Source organism: Lissotriton vulgaris, chromosome 12, assembly GCF_964263255.1.
Source record: "Lissotriton vulgaris chromosome 12, aLisVul1.2, whole genome shotgun sequence".
NCBI classification, from domain to species: Eukaryota; Metazoa; Chordata; class Amphibia; order Caudata; family Salamandridae; genus Lissotriton; species Lissotriton vulgaris.
Genome location: NC_141700.1, coordinates 166,543,845 through 166,557,171, shown reverse-complemented (window position 1 = coordinate 166,557,171; position 13,327 = coordinate 166,543,845). Strand labels below are relative to the sequence as shown.

The 13,327-nt window shown below is 46.3% G+C and overlaps 1 protein-coding gene across 1 annotated transcript in view; it reads right to left on the bottom strand.

Moving 5' to 3' along the window:
* SLC12A3 (solute carrier family 12 member 3) overlaps positions 1-13,327 on the bottom strand; it is a 231,757-nt gene that overhangs the window by 200,420 nt on the left and 18,010 nt on the right. The window contains exons 2-3 of the mRNA XM_086947698.1: positions 13,083-13,214; positions 11,743-11,818 (exon numbers count right to left, since the gene is read on the bottom strand). Of these exons, the coding sequence (XP_086803824.1) occupies positions 11,743-11,818; positions 13,083-13,214 (208 nt within the window). The remainder of the gene's footprint in view (positions 1-11,742; positions 11,819-13,082; positions 13,215-13,327) is intronic.

Here is a 13,327-nt window from a genome sequence, read left to right as displayed (position 1 = left end):
CTCTTGAACTTTGATTGCAAACTACCTCTCCTTCTTTGTTCAACACTGTACCGTCTCTCGCGATTATGGAATTTCTTCACACTTGCAGAACTTCATTGGTTCTGAATTAACAAACAACCCTTTCGGTACCATTCAAGGGTTTTTCATTTTGACCTTCTGCCCCATTTCTACAATCAGCCTTTATGCTTCTGATTTTCTGAGGTGTTTCCTCTTGAAATCATCCTAGTTTTCTCAATTCTTCTTTCTTCTACACCAGCATCTGTTTTATTTCCTTGTCCATTCGACCAATGGTTAAACTGGCCCTAGGTTTCCTTCTTCTTAACAACTGAAATGATGAATATCCTGTAACAATATATTCAGTTGTTCTAGATGACCATGTAAGTTGGTTTACAAACTTCACACAAAGCATACCATTGGTCACTGCAACATAATTCAGTCCTTAATTGCTCTATTATGTCATTAAAAACAGGAGGATTAGAAGAAAGACCCAGAGCCAAGCGCAGGCAAACCATAACGAAGCCTGATAACGGACTGAAGATCTGATTTGATTTCCTTCGACAGTATCTTGTAAGAAAAGAGGCCCAGATAGCACATCCTCAGAAGACTTGAAATCTGCTCAAAGATTTGAATCTGATTTTGAATGCTTTCAAATTTACCTTTTAAATAAAAGGTGAAGGCTTTAACTTTGTCCACGACAACCCTTATAAATTGGAACCACTTCAAAGGAATGCGCACGCAGTCACAAATTCAGAAAGAAGCACAGGGCATGGAACTCTTTAAATGGCTCTAGTAGGTGAGACTCTACAACAAGTGCACAGCTGATATAGACCAGCTTTCATCCAGTTAGGGAAAAACTTGAATCCTGGTCCTCTACTGCAATGTGGTGCTACAATGCATCGGGCTGAGGTATGTCTGAAGGGTACTATTTAACAATGGCAATGCTCTCTCATTAGGAAGCAGAGAATGCCCTTGTGCATTTCCAGATAGAGATGAGAAAGGACTGATTAAGGTCTGTCATATACAGGGATTGCATGGTCACTATTGTAAAATGTTCTTTCTTGCAGAATGTGCTCAAATGCCTCTTGTTCAAATGGAGATACAAGCCTTCTCACTTTTTTGGGACCAGGAAGAACCTCACAAATATCCCCTTCCAGCATGGTGTACATGTATTTGGGTATTTGCAGAGCACATCCCCAGGCAAGGGCAACTGAGCACAAATACAAGCTCAGTGTACAAGGCCAGTGGCCACAACTCACAATCGCTTCCAGAGAGACGTGAAGGGGGCTCTTGAAATCTGTAAAGAGTCTCTCTAAGATGTCAACAGTAATGATGTAGTATCTACATTTCAATTTGCATGGTTTTTCTGGATCCTCTAATTGCGCCTTTGAATAACAGAGAGAGTAATGTTAACCACTGTTCTCAAAACAGAAGTAATTACCCCCATGTTATTGTCTTTAAGATCCACTTGCCAAATGTTGTCTCCTGCTACTGTGTCAAGAACTTGATCATCCCAACACAACAGGGGAGAAGAATTGGGGATAAATAATGATGTAATACAGAGGTTTAGTAGGAGGTTGGGTAGTTGCAGCTAGTTGATGCCCTGCCATCCCTCTCCATATGTGGGGTACAAAAACTGGTGTACCTGTTTTAATTGAGTCCTCGTCAGTCTTTGATACTGAATATTGTGAAGGGGGAACATCTGACGCTGGTGTGCAAAGAACTTCAAGGAAGAGAGCCCGATGTTCCTGCTCCAATAACATTTCTCATGCAACTTGCCTACCCAAACTCAAAAGAGATACTTTCTTTCAAAAGGCATGTCCAATCGTTTTTCCCGCACGGCCTGGAAAAAATCTATTCTTCACATCCAGGTGCAACTTCTCAGTGCTAAACCAGACCCTTTGAAATGTGCCACAACATCCACCCCCGACTACCCTGTCGCAAGAATGTACTTGGAAACTTTCACCCAATCCAAAGTAATCTTATTGAATTTTACAACATATGATCAGGCAGGATCTTCGAGACTGTTGTGGTCAGCACACAAAATGTGTGCATCTGGCTAGGAGGCATATAGCATTTTGGTCCCCCTAGCCTCCAAGCTTTCAACAACAAATCCACTCCACTCCAAAGAGTCCCGCCTCTGACCACCAATCAGACGGTAGATTTAGAAAAGGTTTTGACTTTGGCAAATTATATATAATATCTACACCAATAGGCTATCTCAGAAGAGGTTATGTTCACTCTGTGCTTGGAAATTCCTTGTTACCTCTCTTTCCTGACTGCTGAGAAGTAGGAGGACCTCGCCAATAATGGTAAATTGGATCTGGAAAGAAACCAGTAAACCACACCTCCCGTGATGAGATCAGACTACAAGTCTAAATGCAGCCTCTCATCAGTATGAAATGAAGGCAAGTGGAGGACAACCTATCTTCCTGTTTCTGCAGCAGAAGGATTAGAAAACACTTTGGCTGCATCTTAATCACTGGTTGATTTGTAAATATAGAAAACCATCAAAAAGCTTGGTGCCCGTAGACCGTCTTTCCTGTCATCTCCTCATCAGACAGGATTTTACAATCTAAAACGAACTCATATTTAATGTCAATTTCTCAACTGCTTCTAAGGTCAAAGCATCTGGAGCAGGGACCAAAAGCCTGACACTCATGGGAGGAGAACCAGTACCATAAACACCAAACCCACATACAACCCCAAGTATGGTGCGGAAGTCCATGTTCTTGGAGAATTGTAACACTGGGGTCTTTAACTCTTCAAACTCGGTCCAAGTTTAGAAACACTCACATGAAATAGCTTGAGAGTGAGGGGAGGCTCATCAAAGGAAGAAGCTGGGTGTTCCCAAACCATTGCAACCTGTGTTCCTGCTACTAGTCCAACCCTGATCTCAGGTAGTGCATGGATGCTTCCCATGATGCAGAGAAACTATTGAAGCCCTGCAAGAATGACATGATGCTGAGCCATCTCCGTCTGAATGAGAGGTGTAAAGGAGCTCTCCCATCTCTGGAGAGTCAGAAATGGGTTGGCCCTTTTCCCAGGTCGACTTGTGGAGCGCATTCTTAAGGATGAGTCACAAGCACTAGAATCATAATCCATAGTCAAACACGCCAAACACTACAAACACCTATGGTGAGGCTCATAAAAAGGTATCTGATATTTCTGAATAAAAGATTAATGGTCCTGTTCAGCATCAGTGGGCTTTGTCAATGGGTGCATCTGGCGCAGACTAGAGCTTTGCAGACAATTAACCAAAGAATTGTGCCAGTACAAAACTGTGATTTTTGGGTGGAAAACCTGCTATGGTGGAAAGAGCAGAGTAGTGAATGGCGGCTCAGCAGCTGCAACCACGACTATTTTTCACTGCAAATGGATTGGCCTACATTTGGAAGGGAGGTAAGGATGCCCTCCTCGCCCCTGCGGGCATCTGAAGTATATGACAAAACCCTGTGCTAAAAGTCACCCTTAATGGCGGCAAGCTTTTTGCCACTTCCTAGGTGTTGCGCAGTCATTAAATCTCCGAAGAGCTTCTCAGCAATGACAGAAATTTGCACAAGGTCGTGCCACCCTGCAAATGGGAGAACGCCCACTAGAGAATACATATACCTGAAATATCCACCCACAAAATCAGACAACAGAACGTACTGTGTAAGCATTTGCAGCCTCTTCTTTAAAGTGGAAGTGCCATGAGTGGAGCAAAAATTATGCCCAAACACCTTCTGAATCCTGGGGCACTTCTATAATTCAACTTCCGCCACTTGCAGTCTGTGCATGGCTTATCTCAGATTAAAATACATAATTCTTTCAATATTTACATATTTTTGTGAGACATTCTACCATTGGGCATCTTGTTGCACTCGGCTGCAGAGTTGTCATGGTTTGTTTTTATGTCAGTGCCTCTGTTTCATGACTAGTGGTCTGTAGTAGCTTTTTCATTCAGGCATCAGATGCTAACCAGGTTGTCTTAATGATGTTCTGCTATATAAGGGTTGATAGGAGGAGGGGCGTGGCTTGGCCGGCTGCAAAATGGCCACACTCTGAGTGAGCTCTGCCGGTCTGGCTCATCATCCTACATCATCCTGGAGGCATTTGACTATCCGCCTTCTGAACTTGCATCGTCACCTGCTCCGGCGGAGCATTTTAAGACCTTTTCTGCCTCCCTGGGCCGTTGCTGGGCCAAGATTTGCTGATGCGTGAGGGGCGGGCCTGGGCTCTGTGGCGCGCGTGGACATCCTGGCCTTCTGGAGCCGGTTGTGGGATCTGGACCAGGACTTGAATACTTCCCGAGGCGGCGCCTCCACCCTGCGGACGTCTGAGCCGGTAGGTTCGCTTCTGCTGGGGCGTCTTGCGGTGGGGCTGGGGGCGCGCTCGCCGTACCGCCTGCTTCGTCCCACGATCTCCCGGGTGCAGTTGCTCCTTCGCTTGCGCCCGGGGTCTGGGCCTCTGCTATCGGGCCTGGCGAAGTGGGTGGCGCGCTTCCCTTGATCCCCCCACCACGCACGGCCCCCTGCCTGCTGCGTCCTCCGGCTCCCTAGTAACGGCGGCCGACAACTCCTGACTCAGCCTTGGGGGTCACTGGCGCCCTCATTGCCGTGGACCCGTGGAGCTCTCCTGGTGTCAGCCTGGCGCTGCTGCTCCTGCTTTCTGACTTCTGCCTCATCCCCTTCTGGCTTGTGCGGCCTGGCGTCTCACCCCACAGAGACCGGCAAGTTCCTCCTGCAGTACCTGATTGAGGCGCAGCCTCCAACGCTGCACTAGCTGTGCCCTGCCCTGGACCTGCAGCATGCCTCTGAAGTCTGTGCCAGTGACACTACCCAGCTTGCCTCCGGTCCAGAGCCTGACCGAGCCACCTCGCCTCCTGCTGGCTCAGCTGCCCGTTTATCAACGCCTGAATCGGCGCTACCCTCTGCCGCTGCACCTGCTATTGGGGCTGACTGCTGCAACCGGCTCACCCGGGGTCCGACACTACCCCTGTGCCCCATGCTGGCTGGGTGATCACCTGTCTGCGGCACCCGCCTGGAATCGGACCATCAGGCCATCTGATTCCCCCCTTTCCACGAGCAGCCCACTAGGGCCTTCACCGGCTGGCCGCATCTTGTCTATCCTGGGCTGCCCCTCTCCCTGCGGCACTTGCTCCTACCGTTGGCTGCCTCAATCCCCCATGTCACTGGTCATGAGCAGAACTGACACCAAGCATCCCAAGATTGTATCTGACCAACGCCGCCAGACGCGCCAGGAGGGTGCCGGAGCGGACCTCGTTGACCCCCTGGCTACAACCAAAATGGCACTATCCCGTGAGGATGATCTAAAGGCCATCATGCTGGAGGTTAAATCCATGGTCACCACCATAGCGATGCAGTTGGATTGGTTGTCGGCCCGCGTGGACACGGTGAAGGCCCGAGTTGACTCCCACGATGCCCGACTCCTACATGTTGAGACCAGGGTGTCTGACGCAGAGGACGCCGCCATCCAGGACCGTCAAAAACCACTGCAGATGGACAAGCCACTAGCCATTATACGCAATAAGAACGAGGACTTGGAGGCGCGTTCACGTCGCAGTAACCTTCTCATCACAGGGGTGCCCGAATCCACAAACATCTCTCGCATGGAGGACTATGTGGAACAGCTAGCTCGGGAGCTCTTTGGTGACGTTCTCTCGCCAGTCTTCATCGTTCCCTTGGCCCCCGTCCGGCCCCTGGCTTGCTGGTACCTCCCATCATTGCCAAAATCTTGAACTTCAGGGACCGCGATGCCATCCTCTGGGCTGCCAGGGATAAAGGGGACATTCGCCACCAAGGCAACAACCTCTCATTCTACTGGGACTACACCATCACAGTTCAGGCAGCTCGCCGTAAGTTCCTGCTGGCCAAACGGATCCTACAGAAACATGAGATCCCATACTCACTAGCATACTCGGCCAAAAAGAGCATCAAACAGGGCACAAACACTCTCACCTTCCCGGATCCTAGAGAGGCACTGGTGTTTGCTAAAAAACTTGACAAGTCTCACCGCTCTTCACCTGCTAATTCCCAGGTTGCTGCTGCTGAGAACCTCAGTGACAATGACTGACCTATTATTAGCCCTACATGATGGTATCCACAGGTTTACATGTTCCCCTGGTCTGTTCAACCAATTTAGACCTCGGGTTGCTGTGGCCCTCTGAGGCACCTATATTTGTTTGTCTATCTTCAATGCACAGTTCTGTTTTCCATTAAAGGTTATCCCTAATGTCTGCATACTCCCACAACTTGGCCAACCTGTCTCTCAGGCAGGGGTGTTTGCTGGGCTTCTTCATGCCCCCACGGGATAGTTCCCATTATGGGCACTACTTCTCCCTCTCCAAGTTAGTGGACCCTGGGGTGGATTTGGGTGGTACCACAGCCTGATTGGGGGGTTGGTGTGGGTGCGGACTCGGAGTTGGGGTGCTCTGGGGTTTTTTGTTTTTCTGGCGGGCTTCCGGGGATGGGCTTTTGGGTCCTGGGGTTCATGGCTATTTCCCATAGCCTTGTTGTTTGTTTTTGCACAGTCAATTGCCCATGATTTGTCCTCATTCAGGTTTCTTTTTCAGGTTAAGCATCTTCCCGCTAAGGGGCCAGTATTATCTGTATTATTGGTGCATTTAAGAGACTGCGAGATATGCATGTTCATATTGTGTCGAATTGTTTCCATGACTATCGCCATGCTCCTTTCACACACATCCCATTACCTAGCTCATTATCCATCCATGCAACCTTTGCCCACCATACCACCATCCCCCGACAGGGTTGCCCGCACTCCCCCATGCTTTTTGCTGTCGCTATGGAGCCCCTTGTGGCTCGACTTCCGCAGCATCATACTCAGAGAGGCATTGGCTTTGCGGCGCAGGCCTTACTAGTCTCCATGTATGCGGACAATATCATACTTTATGTTCCTCACCCACAGGAGAACCTCAGTCCTCTTGTCCGGGAGGTGATACGCTGTGGTAGCTATTCCGCTATCCAGGTTAACTGGAACAAATCAGTGTTATTCCCTCTCACGGATGCCATGACCCCCTTTGATTCTGACTACTCTTTTGTGTGGGCCTCGGAGCCAACTAGGTACCTGGGTATTTGGTTGAGCAGGGATGTTGACGAGCTTTGGAGGGCCAACTTCGGTCGCGGTGTTGATAACCTTTGGAACCGACTGCTGCTGTCCTTGGCTGGGCGCATAGTGATCGCAAATATGGTGGTGCTCCCAAAATTCCTATATCTTTTAGTCAGCATCCGCATCCCTCTCACTGCTCATTTTTTTCGCAGGGTTCGCTCACTGCTCATCACTCTGATTTGGGCGGGACGACAATACAGGATCGCTTATAATATTCTAACCTTTCCGATGTCGTGTGGTGGGCTAGGAGCCCCGCTCTCAGCGCTCAGGCCAGTTTTCTTCATTTCTGGCTCCACCCTACCCCGTTCCAGCCTCATGTAGCGGTGAAAGCGGACCTAGCAACCCCGTGGCCGCTCACAACCGCACTCTTTGCCCCAGCGAAGCTTCTACGCACTGAAGTTGATAAGGTCAAGACCTTATTCTGGGCCTGGGATGGCATCCGTAAGATCTCTGGCTCGGATTTATTTTCTGCACACACCATGCCCATCGCCCACAACCCCGCTTTCCCTTCGCTCCAGTCGCCGGGGATGGCTAAACATGCTGCTCGCCTCGGCCTCCTCACAATTTCGGATCTGTACCCTGGGGAGACCTTCTTCTCGCTCGCTCCCACCGCTGGCCCCATGGATACTCTGCTATTCTACCAGCTCCGGGCGACTTGCACAAAGCTACATTCCACCTTTCCCCAATCCCCACATCGTTGGCCTCTCTTGACATGCTTTATGCCTCTTCCTCTCCAAAGAAACTGGTCACCAAGATCTATGCTTACACACTAGCGGCTTCCTCAATTTCCACCGATCAGGCACGTATTGCGTGGGGCGAGGACCTGGGAATCAAGATCTCCCAAGCGAATTGGCTTTACTGCTGCACTCAGATCAAGCGCCTCTCTCCCAACTACCACTTACGTCTAATACATTTCAAATACATACACAGATTATATCGCACTCCCGCCCAACTCCACAGATTAGGCCTTGTGGCCAGAGACAGATGCCTACGCGGCTCCGCTCCCAAGGCCAATTTTGCTCATCTCGCTTGGTTATGCCCCCGAATCTCGGCATATTGGCAGGAAGTCTGTGCAATCATCTCCGAAATCACCTCTTCACCATTACAGCCTGACCACACGATCTGCCTCCTGGGCTTTGTTAAATTCTGCCCAGACGCTTCCCGTCGTTTGACGGCCATGCTGCTGGTTCTGGCGAGGAGCAGGGTTTCCATGTGCTGGGGCCGCAGGCCCGTGCCCAAGGTACCGCTCTGGCTAGAAGACGCTTCTCGCTGCCACACCCTCCTATCTGAGTTCTGGTATCTCCTGTCAGCTAAAACCCGTCCTCTAGATATATGGGGCCCAGTAGTCACCTATCTCTCAAGCCGCACATCTCAGCAGTCAGCGACCTCTCCCGCGCTCCCCGCCGGCTCCCCGTCCGCGGTGGCCGCCGGTGCTGACCCATAAGCTGGTCCCTTCTGATACACGACCTCCCGCCTTTACTGCCTGCCTCCCCTAGATGTGGTTTTCTTCCCTGGGTCTCTGCTCTTGCCCTCTCTCAAAGAGTCTCTGGCTTTTCTTCAGGACATGGTCTCTATTGTGACATGAACGTGAAACTTCTTCGCTGTGCTGCAATGTCTTGATGCGCCTTATCTTCTGCATTTGTGGTGATTATGTAATTGTACTGTGCATATTCCTTTAAATGAAGGTTTTTTGAAAATCAAAAAAAAAAGAGTTGAATTGATGCTCAGAAAAAAGAGAAGACTTTTATATGTGTTCTTAGCTCGTGATAAGGTGAAAGGAATTCAGGCGTAGAGTAGTCTCCTCACTTCTGGTCAAAATGGACACTCTCCTGCCCAGACCAGTTCACCTACAAATCATTTATTTTTGGTGTGTTCATTTAATTAATTCAATGGAAGCAAAACAAGACTACAACACCCAAAATGCTTTAGGCATCCACAAAAATATCCCGAAACAGTGTCAATAATGAGGAGGAAGGTTGTCAACGTACCAAGGCCTCAAAGTGATAAAGAGTTCACACTGTGGCATGCCCAGAGGAAGCCTAGTATTGCCATTGAGCAGAGCTGGTTTATGATTACAAGATGTGCTCTCAGTCCATAATGATGAAAAAAGCACTAATACAGATAGGAAGTGCCTAATTCACAAATCTGTGTTTATATGCGCATGCAAACGTCTGAAACAGCATACAAAACTGCACACAATGCCAATATTCATGCAGGGGTGTAATTTATGCAGACAAAAACTGTGTTCAACCTGCAGACCTTTTGCATTCATTAGTGCTACATAGAAACGTATTTGTGGTTGTTGCAGGGGAATGTCTGAGAGATAAATGGTCAGGAAATTGAAAAAGATCATCTAATTCCTAGATCCCTGTTTTTCCAAAAGCTTCTTCTTCCCTTACCCACACTCATCTTTCCAATACTTCGTGCCCGATCCAGTGATGTTGGCGTATCTTACCACTCTGTAAAGTTTTGCTTACCATGGTACTTATGGCAACCTGTTGAGTATTTACTGACCTTTCCTTCACAAACAGTTTGGTTGTTGTAAGGAACAGCCTTTATTGTAAGGATTCACGTACAAAATACACTCACAACTCTATTCCTCGCCGCGATAGGCCTGTTTCATGCGCTAAGTAGAATGCACCATTTTAGGGATAGGAAAGCTGACACTTTTTTATTAACTTGATAAAACCTTTCTTCTCTCGCTATATTTTATTTTTTATTTCTTGACCTTCTTTCTCCCTCCACCACAGTGATAACCGATGGTTGGTGACAGCCACACTTTCAGTGGTAGTTCAGTGTGGGCCCTCCAAGTGTAATTGTAATGTGCAGGTTAGTGTAACAGAAATGCACTTGTAAATGCTGGGAAATTCCCAACAAATTAATCAGACCGTGTCTACTCCTAACTTGTATAGAGTTTCACGATAACTCTTTTGGGATCACGCAGAAGTGACACTTAAGAGAAAACTCAAGCGGGTGTGGGCTACGCACAGGTGCATAAGTTACACCCTCAGACATCACTAGTTTACGCCATTTCTTGAGCGTTTTGTAAATATGGTCCTTACCCCTTTTTACTTTTCACCCATTACCTTCTTTGCCCCTTGGGATGTTTTGTATCTGTTACATCATGCTCTGGTAATTCCTTCTATTGTGTAACTTTGTTTTATGTGTCTTTGTTTGCTATTCTCGAGTAATCCTTGTTTTACTGTGTAACTGATGTAATTTTGTAACTTGCAACTCGCTGATCCTCATGTAAAGCGCTCCGATACCTCCGGGTCTAGCCAGTGCTATATAAAACTCTTCCAATAAGTAAAATGAATAAATATGGTGAAACCTACACAAGGCTACGTCACTATTTTCCACCACTCTAAGTCGTCACATGCAACTTGGAAGTAGCAAACGTTTATGCATTTACGTTATGAGAAATCCTGTGAAAGTGACCTGAATTCCTGCAAATTTTGCGAATCAAACAATAGTTGTAAATCTCTGCAATGCATAGGTTTCTTATACCAACCGTCGGGAGATTTACAACAGCCTTGTGAAATGGCCCATAGTATCCAGATCGAATTTTGATGGGAAAATGGAGGGCTAATGCCTTTCGCAGCAGTCGGAACAAACCTCTACAGGTAACTGTAGAAGCCCTGTAGAGTAGAGTTTATCATAGTGCGTGATTTAAAATGTATTGATCGGAAAAAAATCACTGTTAAATTAGATAAACAAGGAATTTACATGGTCGTTTGTCAATGTTGCAGTGTCCAATTTGTTAGCGTTTATTCTTTCATCCGTGCTACATGCTCAGATTCTATTAAATGAATCAGGACTCACAATTCTGAATTACTCATCTAGGGCCATATGTATCAAGCAAATTCGCATTCGCAAAGGCCGAAATTTGCCGAATTTTGGCCTTTGAGAATGCGAATTTGCTAAATGGTATGTATGAAGCAAAATGTGGTGCAAAAAAAAGAATCGCAAAATTTGCGATTCCTTATTTTGCAATTGCATTTAAGGAATAGCACATTTTGCGATTCCTTAAATGCAATGTATGAAGCAAAAAAAAATTGCAAAATGTTCTTAAGGAATCGCAAATTACCACCAACTTCGAGTGGGTGGTAAGTTGCAAATTCCTTGAAAAATGCAAATTTTTGCATTTTTCAAAGTGCCATGTGACGCACATACATGCCCTTAGGGCATGTATATGCGCCACAGGTGCACCCATGCATATTTCAGGGGTGCAACAGGGTGTCCTTTGGACACCCCTGCACCCTTGAAATTATTCTCAATTTGCGATTAGCAAATTGCGAATCGCAAATTGAGAATAACTTCCCATTCATTCCTATGAGCCTCCTTGCCCATAGAAATGAATGGGAAAGTATTCCTTAATTGCGATTCGCAATTTTCAAATCGCAATTAAGGAATTTTAAGAAATCGCAAAAAAAATGTGATTTTGTACATACATACCTATTTGCGATTCTCAAATAGTGATTTCTTAAAAATCGCTATTTGGGAATCGCAAATCGGGTTGATGATACATATAACCCTTGGATACTTAGAAGTCGTGTCCGCGAGATGAGCAAAGCCAACAGATGTTCCTTCACCAGAATACTTTTACAAGGAACTCACCTATTCCTGCTTGTGCGGTGATCCAGGGTAATCTCAGATAGAGGATCACTCCCCAGATGTTCAGCATGCACCGGATCTATGGGAAACGACACGATCACTCACAATGTGAAAAATAATAATGTATGCAGTTGTCCCTATTGCTCATTATAATGACATTCAATTGATTGGCGTCAGGAGGAATCAAAGAATTACATATCATGCAATCATTTCTTTTTGCCCCAACTTTATGTTAGAGCCTCCGATACTGAAGTTTTGTTTAACTAAATACATGGAAGATGTGTGTAGTATGTGTGCATTTAATGAGATTTTTAAAAGACGGTGTGAAACTGTGGCACATGTTATATTTGTTTCCGAATTAAAGTGCAATTGCAAATTTTTTAAATATATGTATTTTTGGTCAAATATTTTTTAAGGCTCTTCTGTGTATTAAGATCATTTATCTGAATTACCATAGAAGGATACAAGGCAGAATCCATACTGCTTGGTTTCAAAAATGTTATCTTAAGATTTCATGAGATGTGAGCACTCTAGCCTGATTCACAAAACGTTTTTTCAAGTCACTAAAATCTTTGTGAATCAAGAGGGGAAGGTCTGTTGACATCACCATTGATTGGGGAGTTTGTGCCTGAGCATGTGAAGACTAGACTAGACATTAAAGTTCAGTGACCAAATGTCAGAGGTATAACTGGTTTGATTACCCTTGGCCCACACATTAGACTCTTCTTTAACTACTCAAGTCACAGAGAGACACCTTGAACCACTCCTGTATCATCCAACTATCCCTGCACCTTGGCCAAGAATCTGAGAACAATCACCCAGGAATTAATCATTCGTCATCAAGTTAATGGAAGATAGGTCCTGGTAGGTGTCCCAGTTCCTCACTCACAGCTCTGAAAGCAATGCTGTACTCATGGGCCATGCAATGTTTAACGTGTAATTTAATAAATATTTGGTTCAGGGAATCAGCCTTTTCTTACAAACCCACCATCAGCAATGCCAAATACTGGTGTGGCTGAATTCCAAGGCTGCCTGGTTTTGATTACACCTCATGCTTCTTTCATCCACCTGCCAACACTTCCGGTCTCTTTATCTCACTATCGCAGGTTCTTTTTCATCCATGCTTTCTCATCCATCATTCTCTTCCTTGTTCTTTTTCCCATTTCTTTTCCTGTTCTCGGTCAAAGCCTGATACTGAAAAGCAAGTTTCAGTTCTCAAAAATGAGTGTGGGTGCCCACCACCTTCAACCACTGGTACAAATTAAGCATTGGTGATCTATTTCGAAGCCTCAGTCTTTGCCTCTGATACAACGCTCCTAGTGCAGGAGTTATTGAGCACTTACCATGACACCTTTAATCCATCCAAACCTGACGGGCTCTCCTTGGGGCTTTTCCTCAAGGCCTTCTTCGGGTTCTCCATTTGGTAGGTCTACGTTTGACTCGTAAATGGGGGGATGATGCTGGCTGGGGTCCTGCTGAAGGACGAAGACATGGGAGCAGTCAAGAAACAATACAAGTAGAGCAATACATTTATAAGATGTATATTGTAAAACATCATTATGCCAGAGCTGCAAAGTGACCACACTTA